The following is a 19,371-nucleotide window of genomic DNA, read 5'->3' on the forward strand; positions in this document are numbered from 1 at the left end:
AGAAAGGCATGGCAGCAGTGTGGATTTCAGAGAGATTTGGGGTCCCTCCCAAACCCTTTGTATGGAATCCCCTTCAGTTTTAGGCTGTTCAACTGAAACCAAAGCCTGAATGAAGATTTCCCTGCCAGGAAGATGGAGCTGCTTGTTCTCCCGAAGCTATCCATAGATTAATAGAATGATGCTTCTTATGTGATTTCTTGCTACCTCTGGATAATGGAAAAACTCATGCCGCCAACCTGATCATTTTATCTTAAATGTATTTTATCTTGTAGCAGTGTTCTGCTTTTCCCCAGATGGCACATCCATCAAAACATAGCGCCATAGACTTTATTTACAGCCTCATGGTTATTATATTGGTATAGCATTCAAACACAAACTTACTGTAATGGTGATAAAGAGGCAACAGTACGAATTTACAATACGAAAAATATTAACTTGAGAAAGCACCATGGAGAAAAAGAAGGAAAAGATTTGGGATTTAAGTCTTACAACTTAATAAATTCTGACCACACAAAACTATAAACTGAAGTCTATAAATGATTTAGAAATTCCTACAACAGTCCTATTACATGTACACTCAGAGTGATCTAAACAATATTATCCTATCATGGTTCAGGCCAGAATCTAAGTTGCTTTGAACACCATCATATACCTTAAAACAATAATCTATAAATCACAATGGTCCACATATATATTCTGTAACCATGTTCATAAAGAGCAGAGTTCTACACACATTGCCTAATTAGTTACAACATGCAAGATGCAAAAAATAAACACCAAGCACTAAGACAGTGGCTGCCTTTTTATATTAGTTTTTGTAGTCATCTTCCTTGCCAAAAATAACACTCACTTGAATTTTATTATCCTTCCTCACTATAAATAGGAAGGAGCTCTCTCTCAAGGGAAGTTATAAAGATGTTAATCAGCTGGGATGGCAGTGCAAGTTTTCTACATGCACCTCAGATGTAAAGTTTTCAGGAATTTCCATTTTAAAAAATCCACTAAATCTACTACATTGTGCAAAGAGAAAATCTCTTGTCAGGCAACTACAACGTCCTGTAAATGCTGAGAACAGAGAACTTAGCACCAACATGGACGTGATTAATATCACAGGTAAAAGGCTTACTGAGCAGAATAATGTGACACTGAATCCACTGAAATAATGACTATTTAAAGTTTTATAAGGGAATAAAGAAAAGCAGCCTGGTGTCTTCAATCTTTCAGTTCAGAAAACAGCACCAAATGTTGCTGAGAGATCATATTACTTTTTGCTTTAAGATAGTGGGAAGGCAACAAGCAAAAACAAGGCATGCAACCTAATGTGCACTGGTCTTAGAAGGAATGCTTTTCTGTTGAGCCATACAGGTGGACAAGAGTGAAAATATCACACACGAAACGTAATTTATCAATAAGTAACCTCAACTCAAGTTTCTGCCTACAGTATTCCCATTTCTGTGAATTTCTGAGTTTTGCCTTCTCATAGATGCAAAGCTAGCTGGCTGGCTCATAAATACATCTGTAGCACAGTGCACAGCTGCTATGCAGCACACATTTCTAAAGCTCTCATTTCATCATAAACAATAGTTATGTAAGTAATTTGCATGGCAAAGTATAAGAAAAGTGGAAAGAGGGAAAGAGGTCTTGACACAGCAAATGGGTATATACAGTACATCTTGAGTGGGGCGTGCTAACCTGACTTGAGCCAAATTTCCAAGCAGAAAAATCAACCTGCTTTAACTTTATCATGTGCATCATAAAGATAACTGCTCCTTCTTCACATTGTAAAAACAGTGCACTGTGCCAGACTGATCCTAGTGGTTTTTAAGTTAATAAAGATTTGTCCCCAAAATTTCTAACTGAAATAGGTAGATTCCAGATGTTCATATAGGATCCCAGTATCTTGGAAATCAGAGCAGGGAGACAGAAGTAAACTATAAGGAACCCTTTAACTTAAGAGTCCATAGACCTCTGAAATGGTAGATAAAGGTGTTCCCAATGTGATTCCCACATGCACCCATTTTTTAAAAATATACATAAATAGATTTGTATGAAATGCATACAATTTTCTAGAAATTCTATATAGGCGTCAACAAGAGTGCACCAAATATTCAAATCAGTATCCATTTGAATCTACTCATATACTGAAGTGTAAGGTCCTCAAGACATTGCATTATAGCATGTGAGTGTTTATTCTTCCTTTTTTGTTATATTAGTCTTTTAGCTATCTAAATGGCAAAGAGAAACCATTTCTTCCATTTCTTAATTTCCATGAATCACGTAAATAATTTAAAAGACCACATACATCAGTGAATATTAACAACCTCATTGCAAAAGGAAGCAACTGTAGCACACTGCCAAAACATATGTTTGAAAGACTCATTAGTTCTGCTGCACCTCCAGAAATTAGTCAGTCCCTTTTCAAAGAGATATTGAATGGATTCACATGACATAATATGCAACAGTTATTTTTTTTTTACCTCTTTTGGTCTGTTGTTTCATCCAAAACCCATTATGGTATTTCAGTTTAGAGAAACAGAAAGAACGGTCTCTTTATCATTTCTTCTTGCCTGTTGTGTTGCCTAAACTGGATAACACAACTTGGCATGGTACCAACACCAGAACCATAGAGCTGCTTGGCAAGAGCAGCTAATCAAAGCCACCACTAACAGCTGCCATTTGGTGCAACTTTCAGAGGCATCCTTGCTCCAGCTTGGGAACCCCTCTCTGACAAACCAGAGCAAGAAAGGGGCAGCTCAGAAAAACAGAATATATATCGTAATTCCAAGTACAACAGTCCAAGTGTCAGACGCACAGAAACGGAAACCTCCACTGAAATAGATTTAAAGAACATTCCATCCATGTGGCAGAACGACATGATAAGATCCGATATTACTACAATGAGCTGAACCACTTCTGTCTGCAAAATATTATGCCTGTTTACTCAAAAGCAAGTCCTACAGTGTATGACCCAGTACAGTTGGGACTACAGTCTCATGGACCAACACTAGCATGTTTATACTGTAGTGACGTCTAGTATGTTACTCTTAGGTAAGTGGCTGTAAGATTATAGCCCTGAGCCGCAGGTGAGATTCCAAAGTGTACGTTTGTACACTCAGGGGCCCTAGAAATTTGCTTGGGGGCTAAATAGGATTATGGGCAGCACATGCCTTTTACCCTGGGACTTGCTTACACATGGAAGACTCCTTTCTGCCCATGTGTAAGGTGATCAGGATCACATCCTGAAGAAATCAATGAATAGAATGGCCACTCAAAAAAGTTATCCCAGCACCAGCACCACACACACATTAAACACCGTGCTTAGCCATCATCATTCATGGTCTTACCCTGATCTCTGAACCCTACTGTGATTTCTGGATTAAACAGAAACCATAAGTGCTTCCAGGACCAGTGGAGTAAGTAATAAATCATCACAAGTGTTTTATGGGCCTGACCATTTTTTCAGATTAAACCTTTATCAATTCTGGCATTCAGTAGAAATTGCCCTGCTAAACAGCCAACAATCAACTAATTCCCATCATATACAGGGTTTTCCCACTGCCCCACCCCCTTGTCATTGCCTTTGAAATGCTTTGGTGAGCCAACTTTACCACTTTTCAGCAGAAGCAATTCTATATTGCATTTGTCTGACTCCACATGCAGAAAAAGCAGAGAAAGGGGGGATTAGGGCTCTACAGCTTCTTCAGAAATGAAAAAGTGGCAGGGGGGTATCATTACAAAAATATCGGTATCCAACTGCATCCTTCCCCTAGTGTAGAGAATGTTGCACTAGAGGAAATGATAGTATGCTAGCAGACACTAGATTACAAACTATGCACCAAAAAAAGAAAAGAGAATCCAACTATTTGCACAACTGAACTTGCACAACCAATTGTACAAAGTAGTGCATTACACTTTTGCAAACCATTGGGCAAACAGTTGCTTATTACATTTGTGTAATCTGCTGTGCAACCAGTTACAGCAGTTCTGCAAGTATAACCCCTTGGGCAAAAGAAACATTTCATAGAGCTCTGCTAGCACTATTTAAGCTTGTGGAATGGAATCGCTGGATGCTGTTCTGTGTGACTGCACGGACTGAAAATTTTCTTTAGCCTGGCCTATTTTACACACACACGGGGGGGGGGGGAGCGGGTGGAGGATGTAATTTCAGTCTACTTAGAATTAGGGAGAGGAGATTGCCTTCAACATGTTATTACTGCCATTCCTTCCTTTACAGAATTGGTTTTGTAGGCTAGGCGGGCACCTTCACTTTGTCTAAAAACAACTTTTCCCTTAAACACACCTGTTTAAACTATCATTTCCATGGCTTCATTATTATAGTTCACTGTCAGCTTGTAAGCCTTCATTTCTCTTTCCCATCTAGCTCATTTACTGAGAGAATGAAGCACATTAATTTTTTTTCGGAAGCTATTTTTATGCCATGCTTTAAAGCATTACAGTATCTCTATGGATACTGTATTAAAAGAAACATAAAATATATGGGGAACCTGAGAAACAGTGATGAATGCTTTCTCCTTTTAGGCTGTTCGGAATGTGGTCTGGGTAACAACTTCAAACTAGACCAAACCAGATGACAATCATGAAATAAGGGAGAGTGTTTCTTGGGGGAGGCCCTTGGGTGTGGCTAATGCGGGCATCACTTCCCTACTCCACCCACAGTCTAGCATTAGGCCTTGCTCTCCAGGTAATATGCTTCTTACTGTTGCTTTCACAACACTATTCTTTACTGAGATCTAGATGGATAGAGGCCACCTTCTGAAGAATCACACACCCAGTGAGGTTTCAAGGCCTATACAAAGAGAATAGAGAAGAGGCCCCGTCCAGGCTTCCAGGAAGGAAAGTGAAACAAACAGCTACAGGCTTCAAAAAGATATGTGCACATATACACCTACTCCATGGAGGAAAAGAGTACAGCTGACCAAAGATCTCTACCACCCATTGTAAAGTTCCCTACAGAGGTCCAGCTATTGTAGCACACTGGGAATAGAGTCCCACACAGGTTCCGACATTTCAAAGGCTGTTGCCAGGCTTCACCTCCATGCTGGATTTTTGCTGCTTAGGCCCAGTAAGAACCGTTCAGCAAAGCTGCTTTAACAATCACAGAATTTATTCATAGCTAGAAACTGAAAATGGATTTGAATGGTTAAAAAGCTGCAATACTGAGAAATAGAGGCTTGTTTGTTTGACAGTTCAGCTTTCGTAACTTCCAACTTTCTTATTAAGAATGAGGTATTCAATTTAAAAAATCCCAGACAATATGAAGAAAATAAAGTACAAAGAATGGGAATCCAGAATCAAAGGTTGGAAAATATACTGGTGTGTACAGAAACTGCCAAATGATACTACCTCTTCGATTTAAACATTTGGCACATTGTATTGGAATATTTTCTTACTTCTAAGCTTCCCTTAATTCAGAAGGGGCAGGTGGCTTGCCGAAATTGCCAACTTTTGCTACTATTCTGCCTTACTCTTTTCACTTGATGTTTAAAATGTCACAACTGGCATTGACTTAAATTTTAAAAATGCATGTAACAAGCCATTTCTCTCCCTCTCTTTCTGTCTCTCTTTTTACCTTCCATAATCTTTTGAGTTCCTAAAATTCATCTTAGAAACCTGTTTCTGATTTCAGGACAGTTTGCCAAAGCTGCAAATTCACAAACATGTTAAGTTCTCTAGTTTCAAAATGTGAAAATGCTACTAATCAAATTATTGAATGTTGTACAGTTTTATATCCATTGTAATAATATTTCTAAAAAGTGAGATAGTTGTTTGTAAGAGACCTGAGTAAATGATGCAAATTTTATATTCACTCAAAGTAGAGAGAAACACATTCTGGTTTAAGTTCCAAAGCAACAATGACTATGAAATCAATGAAACCACACACTAGAAACACAGCTACCTCTCTTGTTGAAACTTTTCTTTTTCATTTGAACACAGCCTTCTTCCCAATGGAATTGTTTTTGTCTTGACTTACTGAAGGAAGTGTTTCACTTATGCATATGTTATTTCCCAGAACTACATGGAGCATCTCACTGAGTGACAGTGCAATCCTATACATGTTTATGCATGTAGTTTCACTGTGTTCAGTGGAACTTGCTGCCATGTAATTGTGTAAGGGTTGCACCTTGAAAAAGTTGATTTGTCTGCCTTCTGCATAGTTACAAGGGAAAATGTGTGGTGATATAATTGGCTCCAAGGATGTCCCTGAAATCCTCAGAACTGTATTCTGTATTGCCAGTCAGCTTTTACTTTCACCACCTCCATGCTCTCCTAGAAGGGCTAGTCCTGCTGGCCAAAATCCAACAACAATCTGCTTTACAATGATACGATCTGCGTACCATGTTAATTGTGGAAAAAGATAGGGAGGGGAGGACTATCCAAGCCAGTCTAGACAGGCTCAAAGTGAGGTTGATGTTGCTTCTTTGAAGAGACAAGAAGACGGGGGATCCAGCAAGACTGTCCTTCAGGAAAATCTAGCACAAAATGAGCCAATGTAACTCTTAGACAAGAGGAAAGACACCAGGGACAAACTGAGAGTGGGAAGGGAGGAAAGTATAATTAGACACACTGCCTGATTGTAGTCAGAAAGGAGAAGGATAAAAATATTTAGACCCATGAGAAGCCAAGCTGTCGCCCTTGCCTGTATCTCAACATACGTGGGAGCCCTCACACTAGCTCTCACAGTCATTCTTGGGAACAGTCCTGAATGCTATATTCAAGTTATGAGTAAAGAAGAAATCTGCCATTTTAGAACCTTGACATCTTCATCTCTAAGCAATTCAACCTGACTGAAAGCTGGAAAAAAGTAAAGATTTTATCCTGGGGTGTGCAAATGTGAATGTAGGTGTCAGAGTCTGCACTGCACCACTGGAAGCCACCCACTGGAAGCCGCTTCCACCCTCACTACCAATTTTGCAAGGAAAACAGGCACACGGAGAGTATGTTCCCAAATCTGCAAATGATTAAAGCGCACAAACAAGGTGCAAGCAAAATTGCTCTTCTGCTAATTGCTAATCAGCAGGGCAGATAAGGTTGCAAAAAACATGATGGAGGGACGAATGCCTGAAAGTTATCCACCCCATCCCAGAATCCATGAACAGACAATTCACCTTTACTCAGTGGGATTCTCAGATTCAGTAGTAATGTATTAACCTTGGATATAACTTCTTTCTTTTTAATATGCAGATATGTGCAAGCCTCTATCTTGCCATGATAAAACACAATTTGAAGCTCATGCAGCATACCAAGATAGGCAAAACATTCCTATTGAATTTTCAGAGTATTCTGATATTATCTGACAATACGAGTTTGATGATTTGCAGTAAATTTGATCCACAGAAATAGTCAGTTTGAAAAAGAGTTTAAAAATGCTGGGGGTCTTGTACTATGCCTGAGACATTTACCAGAAATTAAGCAGGAGAAATACAGTTGTATCTGCCACTGAATCAATGGCACATGATCACTGACCTTCTTCAACTGCCTATACTATTAAGATTCTTTGCCCAGTCTGTTTGAAATTTGGCCTATTTCATGCCCTTAAGTAATAGTACAAGGGACCTTCAAAAAGCTTCTGCACTTTTATATTCTATAAATATATTTTATATATTTTTGCTGATGGCATTGAAAAGTTGGTACGACGCTGGGAAAATGTATTGCAAAAGAAGGTGACTATGTAGAAAAGTGATGTAATTTCTTTTTGAAGTTCTTAATAAATAGGGTTTTACAAAGTGCAGGCACTTTTTCAAGAACCCTCGTAGAATGCCTAAAAATATGGAAGGAAAACAAAAACTTAAAGTAAAATATTTTTGATCACCCACTGACAATGAAAATGAACTAAACAAATAATGAAAAACTGAATAAATTAAAAGCAATGAGAATTAAACAAATGCAACTTCTGAAATGAAGCTAAATGAAAGAACATAACTTTTTGTTTGTACACCCCTGACTTGCACCTGTACATCTATACTTAAAGAGTACATTCCATTCACAAAACCTTATATACAAGTAAGTATTTGGTTTACCTGCTTGGTCTTTAAATATTTTTGATATAACGACAGGCACTTTGTGCTCAGCACCACCCTGAAAAAGATGCGTAAAAAGAATAAAAATCTTAGCTGATCTGCCCATCATCTTAATTCATGAATTGCACACCACAAAGATAAATAGAAAGTCAGGCATACCTTTATACTTAAGCCCAAGCCACCAACTGGTTGTCTATGAAGTTTAACAGTTCTGTGCTTTAAAAAATGGCAGAAAAAATAAATTTAGGTGAAAACATAATATTAGGTGAATGCATATTAAATGTATGCTGCCTTATCTATTTTTCTCATAACCTGATTACCACCAAAGAAGAGTTTTTGTTCATTTTCCTATTAAAAAGAAAATGTTGACTCCTTTGTTCTGGTTACACCTTGAATTGTGCAATATAATGAGTATGATCCAGCATACATAAACAAGCCATTCTTGATTTCTTACTGGAATTTATACCAGCCCCCAGTTCACAAAAATAGGAACTGCTATACTCTTTACAGCCAAACACTATGTGCCAAATACTAGTCTCATCAAAGGAGCAACAACAGTGCTATGTACAATGCAGCGACACTGATATTTGATCTGACCAATAGATTTTTATTTTAAATTTACCTCTCTGCCCTTGCAAAACCTCTGAAAAGGTTTAACATGCAAGATCTGGTTCCCAATGCATGTTTGGACACCTATTCACTTTATTTTCTGCTATCATTTATAATCTTGATTTTCATTTTTAGTTTTCAAATCAATCTTTTCCCATAGCCAGCTGTCTTTCCTGAAGTGAACTTTTACTGTTATTAATCTGTTCTCACGGTTGTTTCGTCAGCCCCCGTCTCCTTTTTTTAAAAGAACTGCATGAGATAAAATCTTTATGGGCATTTTCTGTAGCAATCTATCTTGTCTTTAATAGCGCCTTGCATTTTTGACATTTCATTCATGCTCACTTTGCTTGGTACTTGACATAATAGAATACAAAAGAGCTTCATTTTATCTATAGACAGTAAATGTATAACAACACAGTTTAGCAAAACACTGAGTACAGTTTCTTTCCACAACACTATCTCTCATCACCAAGAACAGGCATTGTTGGATATTTCAAGGTTATTTTTTAACCGTGTTTGATATACAGAAATGTTATTCTTGTTTTTAGATTTAAAAAGTTTCAAACATGGTGCAACTTGATTTGCTTTCCAAGGAAACATCAACAGTTTTTCCTTGATTTTCACAGATGTTTTTGCAGTTTTAGATTTCTAGTTATGAAAAAGAAATTGACAAGAGCAGCTTAGAGTGGTAAGTACTTGAAAAACAATCATCCTGATGCTCTACTAACAAAGCAAATCCATCTATGCAAACCAGTTGCATGTCCTTTATTTAGCTACATCAGAAATGGGCAACCCTTGTATTCCCAAGTGAGTCATATCGGCTGCATGTTGGTTGTGATGTCAGTCAGCCAGCTGTGGCAGGGCCAGAGCCAAAAGGCGGGAGGGAGGATCCCCTTTTTCTCTGCCTTTCACACTCTCCCTTTTCCTTCTTGTCCAGCAAAGGCACAAATCACTCTTTGCCAGAAGGTTGAACTGATCACATACAGAGGCAGCTTTGAGATTAAGTCAAAAGGAGCATGTGGCCCTTGAGCTTCCAGTCGCCTATCCCTGAGTACGTATCTAGGAGGCCCATGAAATTTAGTGGAAAGCATATGTGCTCTTCATCTCAATAAAATAAGCTAACTGAAAAGGAACATTTCTTCTCATACAGAAGTGCTGCATTTCCAGCTGGAGATGCCAAGTAATGAAATGAAAAACCAGAGAGAGCCTTATGAGACTTTAAATACAACTATTTAAACATGCTTTGGAATGAACAGTTAATAGAATTATTAATTCAGAAGGTTTTATTCATGTATAGCAAGCTGTTCCTTTAAATGGAATAGCTCAGATTAAACACGGGGATTTATAGTATGTATATTCCACACTTTAACATTTCTGAATGATCCCGAGTGGAAGCTTTCTCTCTCTCTCTCTCTCTCTTTCTAAAATGACTATGGTTGTGAATATGCCAAGGCCCTTTTGGGGTGATGATTGACACACACTTCATTAGCAGATAAAATGCACAGATGGTTGTTTGTCCATCTTAGAAACCTAAAGTCGTGGTGTAGCCAATTAATTTTGTTTAGGATTTATAATATATTGTAAGCCATCCAGAGATGACAGTAATGGATGGCCTATAAAGTTCCTAAATAAATAAATAAATAAATAAATAAATAAATAAATAAATAAATAAAACCATGAGCAGGCTCAACCCATACCACAGTGAGTTGGCACCAGCACAAGGATGATGAACTCGAATCTGGGTAGCCAAACCACCCATCAGATTGTTCATACATCTTTGCCTGCAGTCACAAGGGCAACACTTTGGGGGTTTACTATCTAGTTCTGCTTATTTTATACATCTTTTAAGTACTGGAATATGCTTGCAGTCATAGCAGCTAAGAGAACTGTGTGCTTTATTTTGAAAAGGATACATGAATGAAAAGATTTACAGTGATAACCTGCTTTCCTAGGCCAAAATTAACCTTGAGAGGCATGGTCATATCAGCTAAGTACAGATTCCTATTTCACTTAGCATTCATGTGAAAGAATGTTGTTTTGAAAGAAACAGTTTGTCATTCTCTAATCAGAGTTTGAAGCATCTTCAACTCCTGAAAAATTCTACTTTCCATTTGCACCCCTGTTGGCTCATCTCAATCTTCAGGATGGTGCTGTGGCACAGTTCTTACAAACAAGAGAAGAGATGGTAAGTCATGTGGCCTGTTTAACTCTTTAGGCAGCACATCACTGCTTGCGTGACCAAGTGATTGTCCATACACATAAAATAAAATCCCCTCACTGAGGATTCTAGCCTAGCCTAGTGGTCTCCCTAACCTTGTGGTTTTCTATATGCACAGAAAGTGTTTCCTGCAATTTTTCTCTTTGTGTTAACTTGAAGTGGGGCTTCTGCAACAAGAAAAACCCATCTTGTAAACAGTCTCCCTCATTTTGTAAAGATAACTGAAACCATGTATCTGAAGAGCTTTGGACATGTAGAAAAAGAGCTGTAAAATATAAACCAGTTATAGTCAGAAAGATTCTTCATGGATGCAGGCAAATGCAGAAAAGTGGTCTAAGCAGAGCAGGGTTGTAATACAAAAACTTTATTATCAAATTGTAACCTACTAGGATGATTCATGGCTGCTAGGCAGTTCCAGCTTGTATGCAGGAAGGGCCAGAGAGAACAAGAACTGTGTATTTGAGGCCTACATAAAGCCTGGATCACAATTATTCCAGATTGTAATAGGCTAGAACTGCAAGGAAAACATGGAGTGGTCCTCTAAAGGTGGCATCTGTGATACCCAGATTCCTTTAGACGGGAAGTGACAGAAAGTAGAGTTCCAGATGACTTCAACTTCCAGAAACCTCACCCAGTATGGCCAACAGCCAAGACTGCTGGGAAATGAAGTTCAAAAGAATCTACAGAACTCCTTTCTTCTTGCACCATTATACACTGTCCAACTGCAGACTGAAACCACCATTCTGTAAGTGCCTGCAACACAGACTAGAACAGTACAGATTTGGCACAGTGTTAGATTTGTCTAGTTTGGTTTCAAAGCCAAGGTTCCTATATATTCCTGCCCTCCACATGTAGTGGAAACCGACTGCTTTCTGAAGATTTATTGCCACATAGCATGCTCCAAATCTAAATCAGGTTCCTCATGCCAGTAATATACATGGCCAATTAAAGCAAATGGATCACTCTTGAGTAATATATATTACAGGTGTTGGGGGAATGGAGCAGTCTATTTTGGGATTGGCATATTATGTGCAGGGAAAGGGTTAAAGTCCCTTGACATTTAGAGGGAAATTAGAAAATACAAGGTAGAAAGCTACCCATGGTTTGCAATTCAAGCTGTTTGCTCCATATACATGCTCTGCTTTAAATGAATAAATGTCATTGCATTACAGTGTGATTTGATAAAGTGGTTAACAATATTAAGTATTGTTTAAGTTCACATAAATTAGTCCAGTGATAAAATCCAGTAGACCAAGGAAGATTATTAACTTTAAGTTGAGCTAAGCAAAACAGGAGCTGCTAGGAGAAAGGCAGGGCAGAAAACACAATGCATTTTGGGTAGATAGAGAAAATCTTTCAATTGTCCTGGGAGGCTTACAATGTAAGCCATAATACCAGGGTTTCTTTTCTTTGGGAGGGTCCTTTTTTCAACTAATTGCTCTTTTTCCTCTTGAGGTATTGGGAATTCTACCACAAATTGAGAAAATGCAGTTCCCCTTTTGCAATGCCTCTGTTTGAATGACTCTTTGTTAAGATACAGGGTCTGTCTAGAGACATTCTTCAAAGAAAAGAAAAAGAGGTAAAAGAAATCGAACAGAAAGTAAAACAATAATACGCATCCCTGCTGCCCTCAAAAGTTTTTGCTGCAACTTCCACCACTTATCAAGGGAACTTCCCAACAATTTTAGGTTATCCCCATTCCAAAAAAAATGGAGCAAAAATGTCTTTCATTCATAGTTTGCAATCATTTTTGACTCAGCTGTAATTTGAAGTGACTGCTGAATTTGGAATATCTTATGAGTCTAAGATCACATTTATTTATGTTGCTTCATAAACTGCAATTAGTCTGCCTAGAAAGAAAAGAATAAAAAGTAATGTCCTGAAAGTACCCTGCAGTTAATTAATAATGAATATGTGGTTGACAATAAATTTGCCAACTATACTTGATGAATATTTAGTCAAGATGTACAGTATCTATTTTGTAAAGCATCAAAGATCAAGTGTTAGGCATGACTATAGCATTTTACTGTTTTTTACTATATTAATTAACAGCTTGGTTGAGTCACATCAACATAAGGAAAGCAAGATATTAAGTCTTAACTTATTTTAAATGTCAGCTTTTTAAAATTAGGACAAGAAGTATAATGTGGATGGTTAATCTTCTAACTTTTAAAAGAAGGTTTAATATTCTATAACAGGCACTTGCTTGAAAATAGTCTATTGTACACCTTTTATTTTGATTTATTGATTTAAAGTGGCTCTGGCAAGCACAAAACAATCCAGAAACATTTCATTCTTACACCTGCTTCCTTGGAATAAATCTGACTGAACTTAGTAGAGATCCTTGTTTGGAACATGCATATTATTGAAAGCTTAGGATGCTCTATGGTCTCTTGGTTCTGAGAATCCGATGTTTTATCAAAGTCATGTGTGCAAATTACAGAGACAGTGAATGGCAATTGCAATCCATTCCTAGATCAGTTGATCAGGAGTTGGGAATGCCTATAGCCACACATGTATGTTCTCCAAAAGGGTTGCTACTCAAGCCAAATTACACTAAACACACGTGCTGGAAATAAATCAAGGTGTTTTTAAAGCAGCAACAACACAGGTACGGAAAACCTGGTTTTCACTGGGACTTTACCAGACTTGGAAGTCTCCAGCCACGATTCTGATGAAAAGTCATCTTTCCATATGATGTTCTTAGGTTTAGGTGGTGATGGGGAAGTTCTCATTAGTTTTCTTCCACCACATTTCTACTCATGGTTTAGCACTGAGTAGACTTTAACTTCTGTAAGACCAAGCAAAGCCTTGTGCTCTCCAAGCCATGACCAAGAGAATAAATGAAATATAATTTCATGTCTACAATTTCTCAGTTATTTTTATGTATGACGAAACATCATGCTTTAAGGTAATGTTTAGACTACTAAATAAACCAGCTAAACAATTCAGTGTAAATAGTTGCTTTGTTTAGCAGTTGACTAGAATTTATTCTAAACACAATTTGTGGCTCATACAAGCTAAGAATTGTGGAAAATGAACCTGAATCCTGTTCAGGAAAAAATGAACCAGTTTTGCTTGAACTTGTATAAGCTGGTCTATATACCATTTAAGTCTGGTTTAATGTTGGTCCTGGGCCTGCTTCATGGTAGGAACAGCCCTATCACAGAAGCAGTTGCATCCCACCAAATAATAATCAATCAGCTATGGAATTTTCCTGAATGAGCTCCATGCCTGCACACAGAGCCCCGTATGTGTGATGCACAGAAACTGTGAAGAAGAACGTGTGTGTGTGTGTGTGTGTGTGTGTGTGTGTGTGTGTGTGTGTGTGAGTGAGAGAGAGAGAGAGAGAGAGAGAGAGAGAGAGAGAGAGAGAGAGATCATTTGCACTCCCACAAAATCTGGTCTGGAGGGCTTGGAATAAATTTTAGGGTGAAGTGGAGTGATGCAAATAGGAAAAGAGATAACTCCTGTTAAGCCCAGCAGATATTACTAGTTCAACAAAGGTGTAATTCAATCACAATCATAAATATAGGACTGTACTTTTGGTTTTAAAAAAGAAGGATTAGAAATACAGGGAGCAAATCTATCATTCATTTGGCAAAACAAAAAGACTTTTATGTTTTCAAGATATATGGGAGAACATATACATTTGAATCCAGCCTTATACTGAGAGCAGACCCCTTAAAATCAATGAAAAATTGATTTTTAACCTGTCCATTGATTTTACTGGTTCTATTCTAAGCAGAAATAAATCTAGATTTATGGCTTCAATTATGTACAATTAAAATTCATTACTGAATATGAAAAACACATGCAATTTGGTATTTGATTTTTCTGCCACTACCTTTTATATGTAAGGTCCTTTAAATGTACAAAAATATTCAAGATATCAACAAAAGATTTCCCATACATGTGTAATACATACAGGTATGCAAAGCAAATGCACATGTACTTACCAAAAAAAAGTTCCATTGAATTCAATGGGACTTACTTCTGACTAGACATCAATAGAACTATGTTGTTAGTCATAATCATCTAGATGTAATGTTTCACCTCAAGCAATTCTCATGGCTTTTGTACAAATTGGAAGACTACTGATTTTTACAAACACAACATCAATACTATGCTTGGATTGCTACAGTATCAGACGGATAGAAAATGTAGGAACACTGGACTCTGCACTATGCATACCCACAAAGTCTAGCTTTAGCCTTAAAGGCTTCAATCAAACCATGTCTACTTTTCTAAATTTAAGATTCTTTCCTTTTTAAAGGACTGTGGTAATACTTTACACATATTTCAGTGCTTACATCTTTTCCATGGTGGAATTTGAACATCAGAATAGAACTGTGTGAAATTCATTCAGCCATGTATTTCCAGTCCATACATGTGCCAACTTCCAAGAAAATTGTTGGCACTGGCCAACTCCTCCTGGATTCTTACAGGTCTTTCTCTGTGACACATGTAGAAAATCTTTTAGGGATAGTAGCAACACCTTTAACAGCACAGGCAGTGATCTTGAGCCTGACTCACGCGTAACTGGCTTTTTGACACGGTCAATGAATTTGCAGCATTTATTAAGTGACTGGCCGGCTCCTCTGTGCAGAGGGCTATAGATTGCACCCATTAAGAATGCAGAGATTTCTGCTGGACTCAAACTGATATTTCTAATGAGGTCTGAACTGCACTCCTGCATCACCCCGTACTGGAAAGATTCTGCAACCAGCTTCAGATCAAGTTTACTTTTGTTAATGATTTATGCTTCCCTGCATGGCTTGCAAGCTAGCAACATTAATGACATGCTACTTCCTTTTATCTTTAGGTGATAGTTGTGCGCTTTCTCAGCTAGACCACTGACAACACCTCCAGTGCAGTTTTTCTCCTTCCTTTGGTAGTGTGCTGCACTGAGTGTATCATTTTGTTTTCTGACAGTCATTACCCCTTGCATAAGGGCTATTAAGAATAAGCCCAAAAGACACATACCGTCTTTCATGTGATGGGTCTGCACTTTTGAGAACTCCCCCCACCACAAAGAAGAGATAATGCATGTGGTTTTTATTATAATCTTGTAGTAGAAAGCATCTGGTTATTTTGAAGGCTCCACCTGACACAAGGTCTAACAGCTTGTGATCTCAATAGCACTTTCAGGCTGAAAATGGAACAAATAGTTAGGTTTTCATGTCTTTAAATAATGATTATTTCACTGCCGTGCACAAGGTAGAATTCTATCTATTTACTAATCTGTGATCATGACCCTTAATTGCCCTTAATCTTAAACAGGCTCGTCCCAGTCCTTCTTCCTTCCTACTTTAAGCTGTTTAACCTCTGGCCCTGGATATGGCACGGGGCAGTCCGTTCTTAAACTGCTCTCCCAGGCATTAGATGGAGAAACAGGTGCTTGAGTGAGTTGGTCTCAGAATATTCTCTACCGTGTGCAACAGGTTTCACTGATGCCTGTTTCTGGACAAAGCATTTCTCCCTTCTCTTTATCCGGTACCATTTCTATTTTCCCTGTCTTTTCACCACCTTGCCTTTTTCATGGAAGGTGTATGGTGGAAATAGCACAGCTGGACTCTGCATGCAAGCTATGTTTTCCTCTAGGACCTCTCAGGGGTAAATTACTGTACAGTTGGACAGCTCACTGAGCAAATATGTAATAATGAATGAAGCACCAAACCTTTCTAGAATAAAATTCCTCAGCTGAGTACACTCAGGAGTGTGCTAGATTAGGTCCAGGTTAAAATCTCAGCCTCCTAGTGTCCAAATCTACTTACTTACTTACTTACTCATTTATTAAAACATTTCTATGCTGCCCCATTCGCCGAAGCCTCGGGGCGGCTCACAACGTAAGATAAAGTACAAAAATAACAATATAAAAATAACAATATAAAATAAATAGCAATATAAAAGAAGTCGCCCTGGCCAGATAAAAGCAAATACTGTTAACAATTAAAATGACGCTTAAATAAAAAGGTCTTGGCCTGGCGCCGAAAAACAAATAACGACGGCGCCAGGCGGACCTCTCTGGGGAGCGCATTCCATAGATTGGGCACCACCGCAGAGAAAGCCCTCCTCCGAGTACCTACCCTCCTAATTTCTTTCACAGAGGGTTCCCGGAGAAGGGCCTCTCCCACAGATCTCAAGGGGCGGCCGGGCATATATGGATGTAAGCGCTCCTTCAGGTAACCAGGACCCAAGCCGTTTAGGGCTTTATAGGTCATCACCAAATCTAGCGCTTGAACATCTCACCAGGAGGCTATGCCCTTTCCCCTAACCAGTTGCTTCTGTGCAGTTTCTTCCCCCTCATTCTAAAAGGCTGAAAAGCTTCTCCTAAAGCTTAGGTTGTGGCACATTCTTTTTGCCACTGACTGTGTTCCAGATGCTGGAGTGACCCCTAGTAGTTACTCAGGAAAACTGCTTGATGCTGAACACACCACATGTTTTTAAAAGGATGGAAGAGACCTGTCCTTCAAGATTTTGCCAAATAAAAAAGCCAAAGCATGGATATGCATGTCTTCTAAAGTCAAAAACTCCCTATAAAGTTTCTCTTCCTAATTTCAGGGTAACGCAACCTGACATCTAGAATTCCTGTCCATTGAAACCTGCATCCCGCAACCCTTAGTCAATAATAAATCCAATAGAAAGAGACCTCATCTTACAAGTCTATGTTGTACAAACAGATAGGAAGCCATCTGAAGAACACAAACTGCTTCCCTGGCTTCCTTCCTGGAATGGCCAAGGCAGGGGCGGGCATGCCATTCTGCCTGGCTTGGTGGGCAGTATTTGGCCTGGGGATCACTTGTACAGGTCTGCGGTAATGAGAAAAAAGAAACTGAAGGAGATAAATTAAAGGGCCGGAAGCTGGCAGTTGGAAATAGATGGGATTGTGAAGACAAGTAGAAAGCTGAGGGGAGATTAATTTCCTGGCAAGATGGTTAACAGTGAGTAGTAAAGGGAGGAGTAAAAAAGGCATAGGAGTAATGGAAAAGGAGAACAAAAGGAGGAGCAGTTCAAGAGATGCCACTGGACAGATAAGAAATTAAAGGGAAGCCAAGCAAAAACTGTGTCTTTTTATTTTAAAGGCATTAACTTCCACAACTTTGGCTTTTCAATAAGTCTAGGAAGTGTAATAAAAACATAGAAACATTAACATTTCAAAAATGTACCAATACATGCAAACATCACCTGCTTCTTTATTAATATTTTGAATTTTGCAAGTGGAAAAATGTACATGTTATAGCAAGACTTAGGCCATGATCTGGATTCTAGAGCAGCAGAAACAGCACAGGAAGGGAAAGGGAACAACTCTTTCCCACTCACCCACCCCCTCTTCTTCATCATCTTCTTTGTTGCTTTCTTTGTCATCATCGTCGTCTTCTTCATCCCCCCTCCCCCTCCCCTCTTCACCTTGGGATGGGAGGACCATTGCTTTTCCAACTCACAAATTCTATGAAAATTTCTTCAAAGTTCATTTCAACTCACATCCACTTTCATTTTCAATCTCTTTCTCAGTTTGTTCAGAAGGGAAAGTTGCATATTCTTGTGCACATTTTTCAAAAGTATTCATTTTCCTCCAATTCCTAAATTATGAAAACGCAGATACTTCCAAAAATACAATGTTCAAAAACTGACATTTCACATATTTTGGAATTTGCTCATTTTCTCCAAAAACTGTTGCTGCTTGTGTTTGCATATGGAATTGTGACAACAGGACATTGCAAACGGAAACAGAATTTAGTTCATCCCTATGTCCAACAATAAATAGATAAAATAGAAAATGTTCTCCTGTTGGAAGCTAGGATTGTTTGTTTCTCTAACTGATGACAATGAAAACTGAGACTGCAGCAACCTCAGTGCAGAAATCACCTTCAGGTGTGGTCATATGGCTCAAATGAGTTAGAGGGCCAGATTCCTCACCTAAGAGATGTCCCTCAGTTATAGCTATAAATCTTCTCCCCCAAAATATCAATTACACCTCAGTTTGATGTAGATCAGTTTCCCAAGCATCTACCCCTGTCCTCCATTGTTTTGTTGCCTAGAATATAACCCAGGCAGCAACTGCAAAGGCAAGGAAAAGGCAGCACTGAAAGAGAATGCGAAATCATAAAACCACTCTCTGCGATTTGCTTGTTTCACCTCCACTGTGTGCAGATGATTGACTGGCTGCAGGATTGCCTCATGTGGTAACTGAAAAGGCCACATGGGGCATTTCAGGAGTGGCTCTGCGAGCAAGTATGCTAACCCTTGTGCTTGCACATTTGGAAAAGGACAGCATTGAGGCGTGCAGTGAAGGAGGATCCAGGAACAACTTAAATGTTTGTGGCATACTTTCTGACCTAGCAAAAGCATGTCAGGTGTCATATTTTCCTCAGGTACAGCGTAAAACCAGGTAGGATATTCTGGCCTGTTTCTGGGTTAGTCATGTCAGGAACATACAGAAGCATCCTCACAGCATAAGGAAAAGATGTGTAACTAACATTAGATATAGTGTTTTTTACTCAG

At 38.6% G+C, this 19,371-nt stretch overlaps 1 protein-coding gene across 1 annotated transcript in view; it reads right to left on the reverse strand.

Moving 5' to 3' along the window:
• SNTG2 (syntrophin gamma 2) overlaps positions 1-19,371 on the reverse strand; it is a 240,384-nt gene that overhangs the window by 125,723 nt on the left and 95,290 nt on the right. Inside the window, exons 3-4 of the mRNA XM_044419194.1 lie at positions 8,199-8,255; positions 8,040-8,097 (exon numbers count right to left, since the gene is read on the reverse strand). Coding sequence (XP_044275129.1) covers positions 8,040-8,097; positions 8,199-8,255 — 115 coding nt within the window. The remainder of the gene's footprint in view (positions 1-8,039; positions 8,098-8,198; positions 8,256-19,371) is intronic.

The sequence above is a fragment of the Varanus komodoensis genome, unplaced genomic scaffold, assembly GCF_004798865.1.
Source record: "Varanus komodoensis strain SLA01 unplaced genomic scaffold, ASM479886v1 scaffold10, whole genome shotgun sequence".
In the NCBI taxonomy this organism is placed as follows: Eukaryota; Metazoa; Chordata; class Lepidosauria; order Squamata; family Varanidae; genus Varanus; species Varanus komodoensis.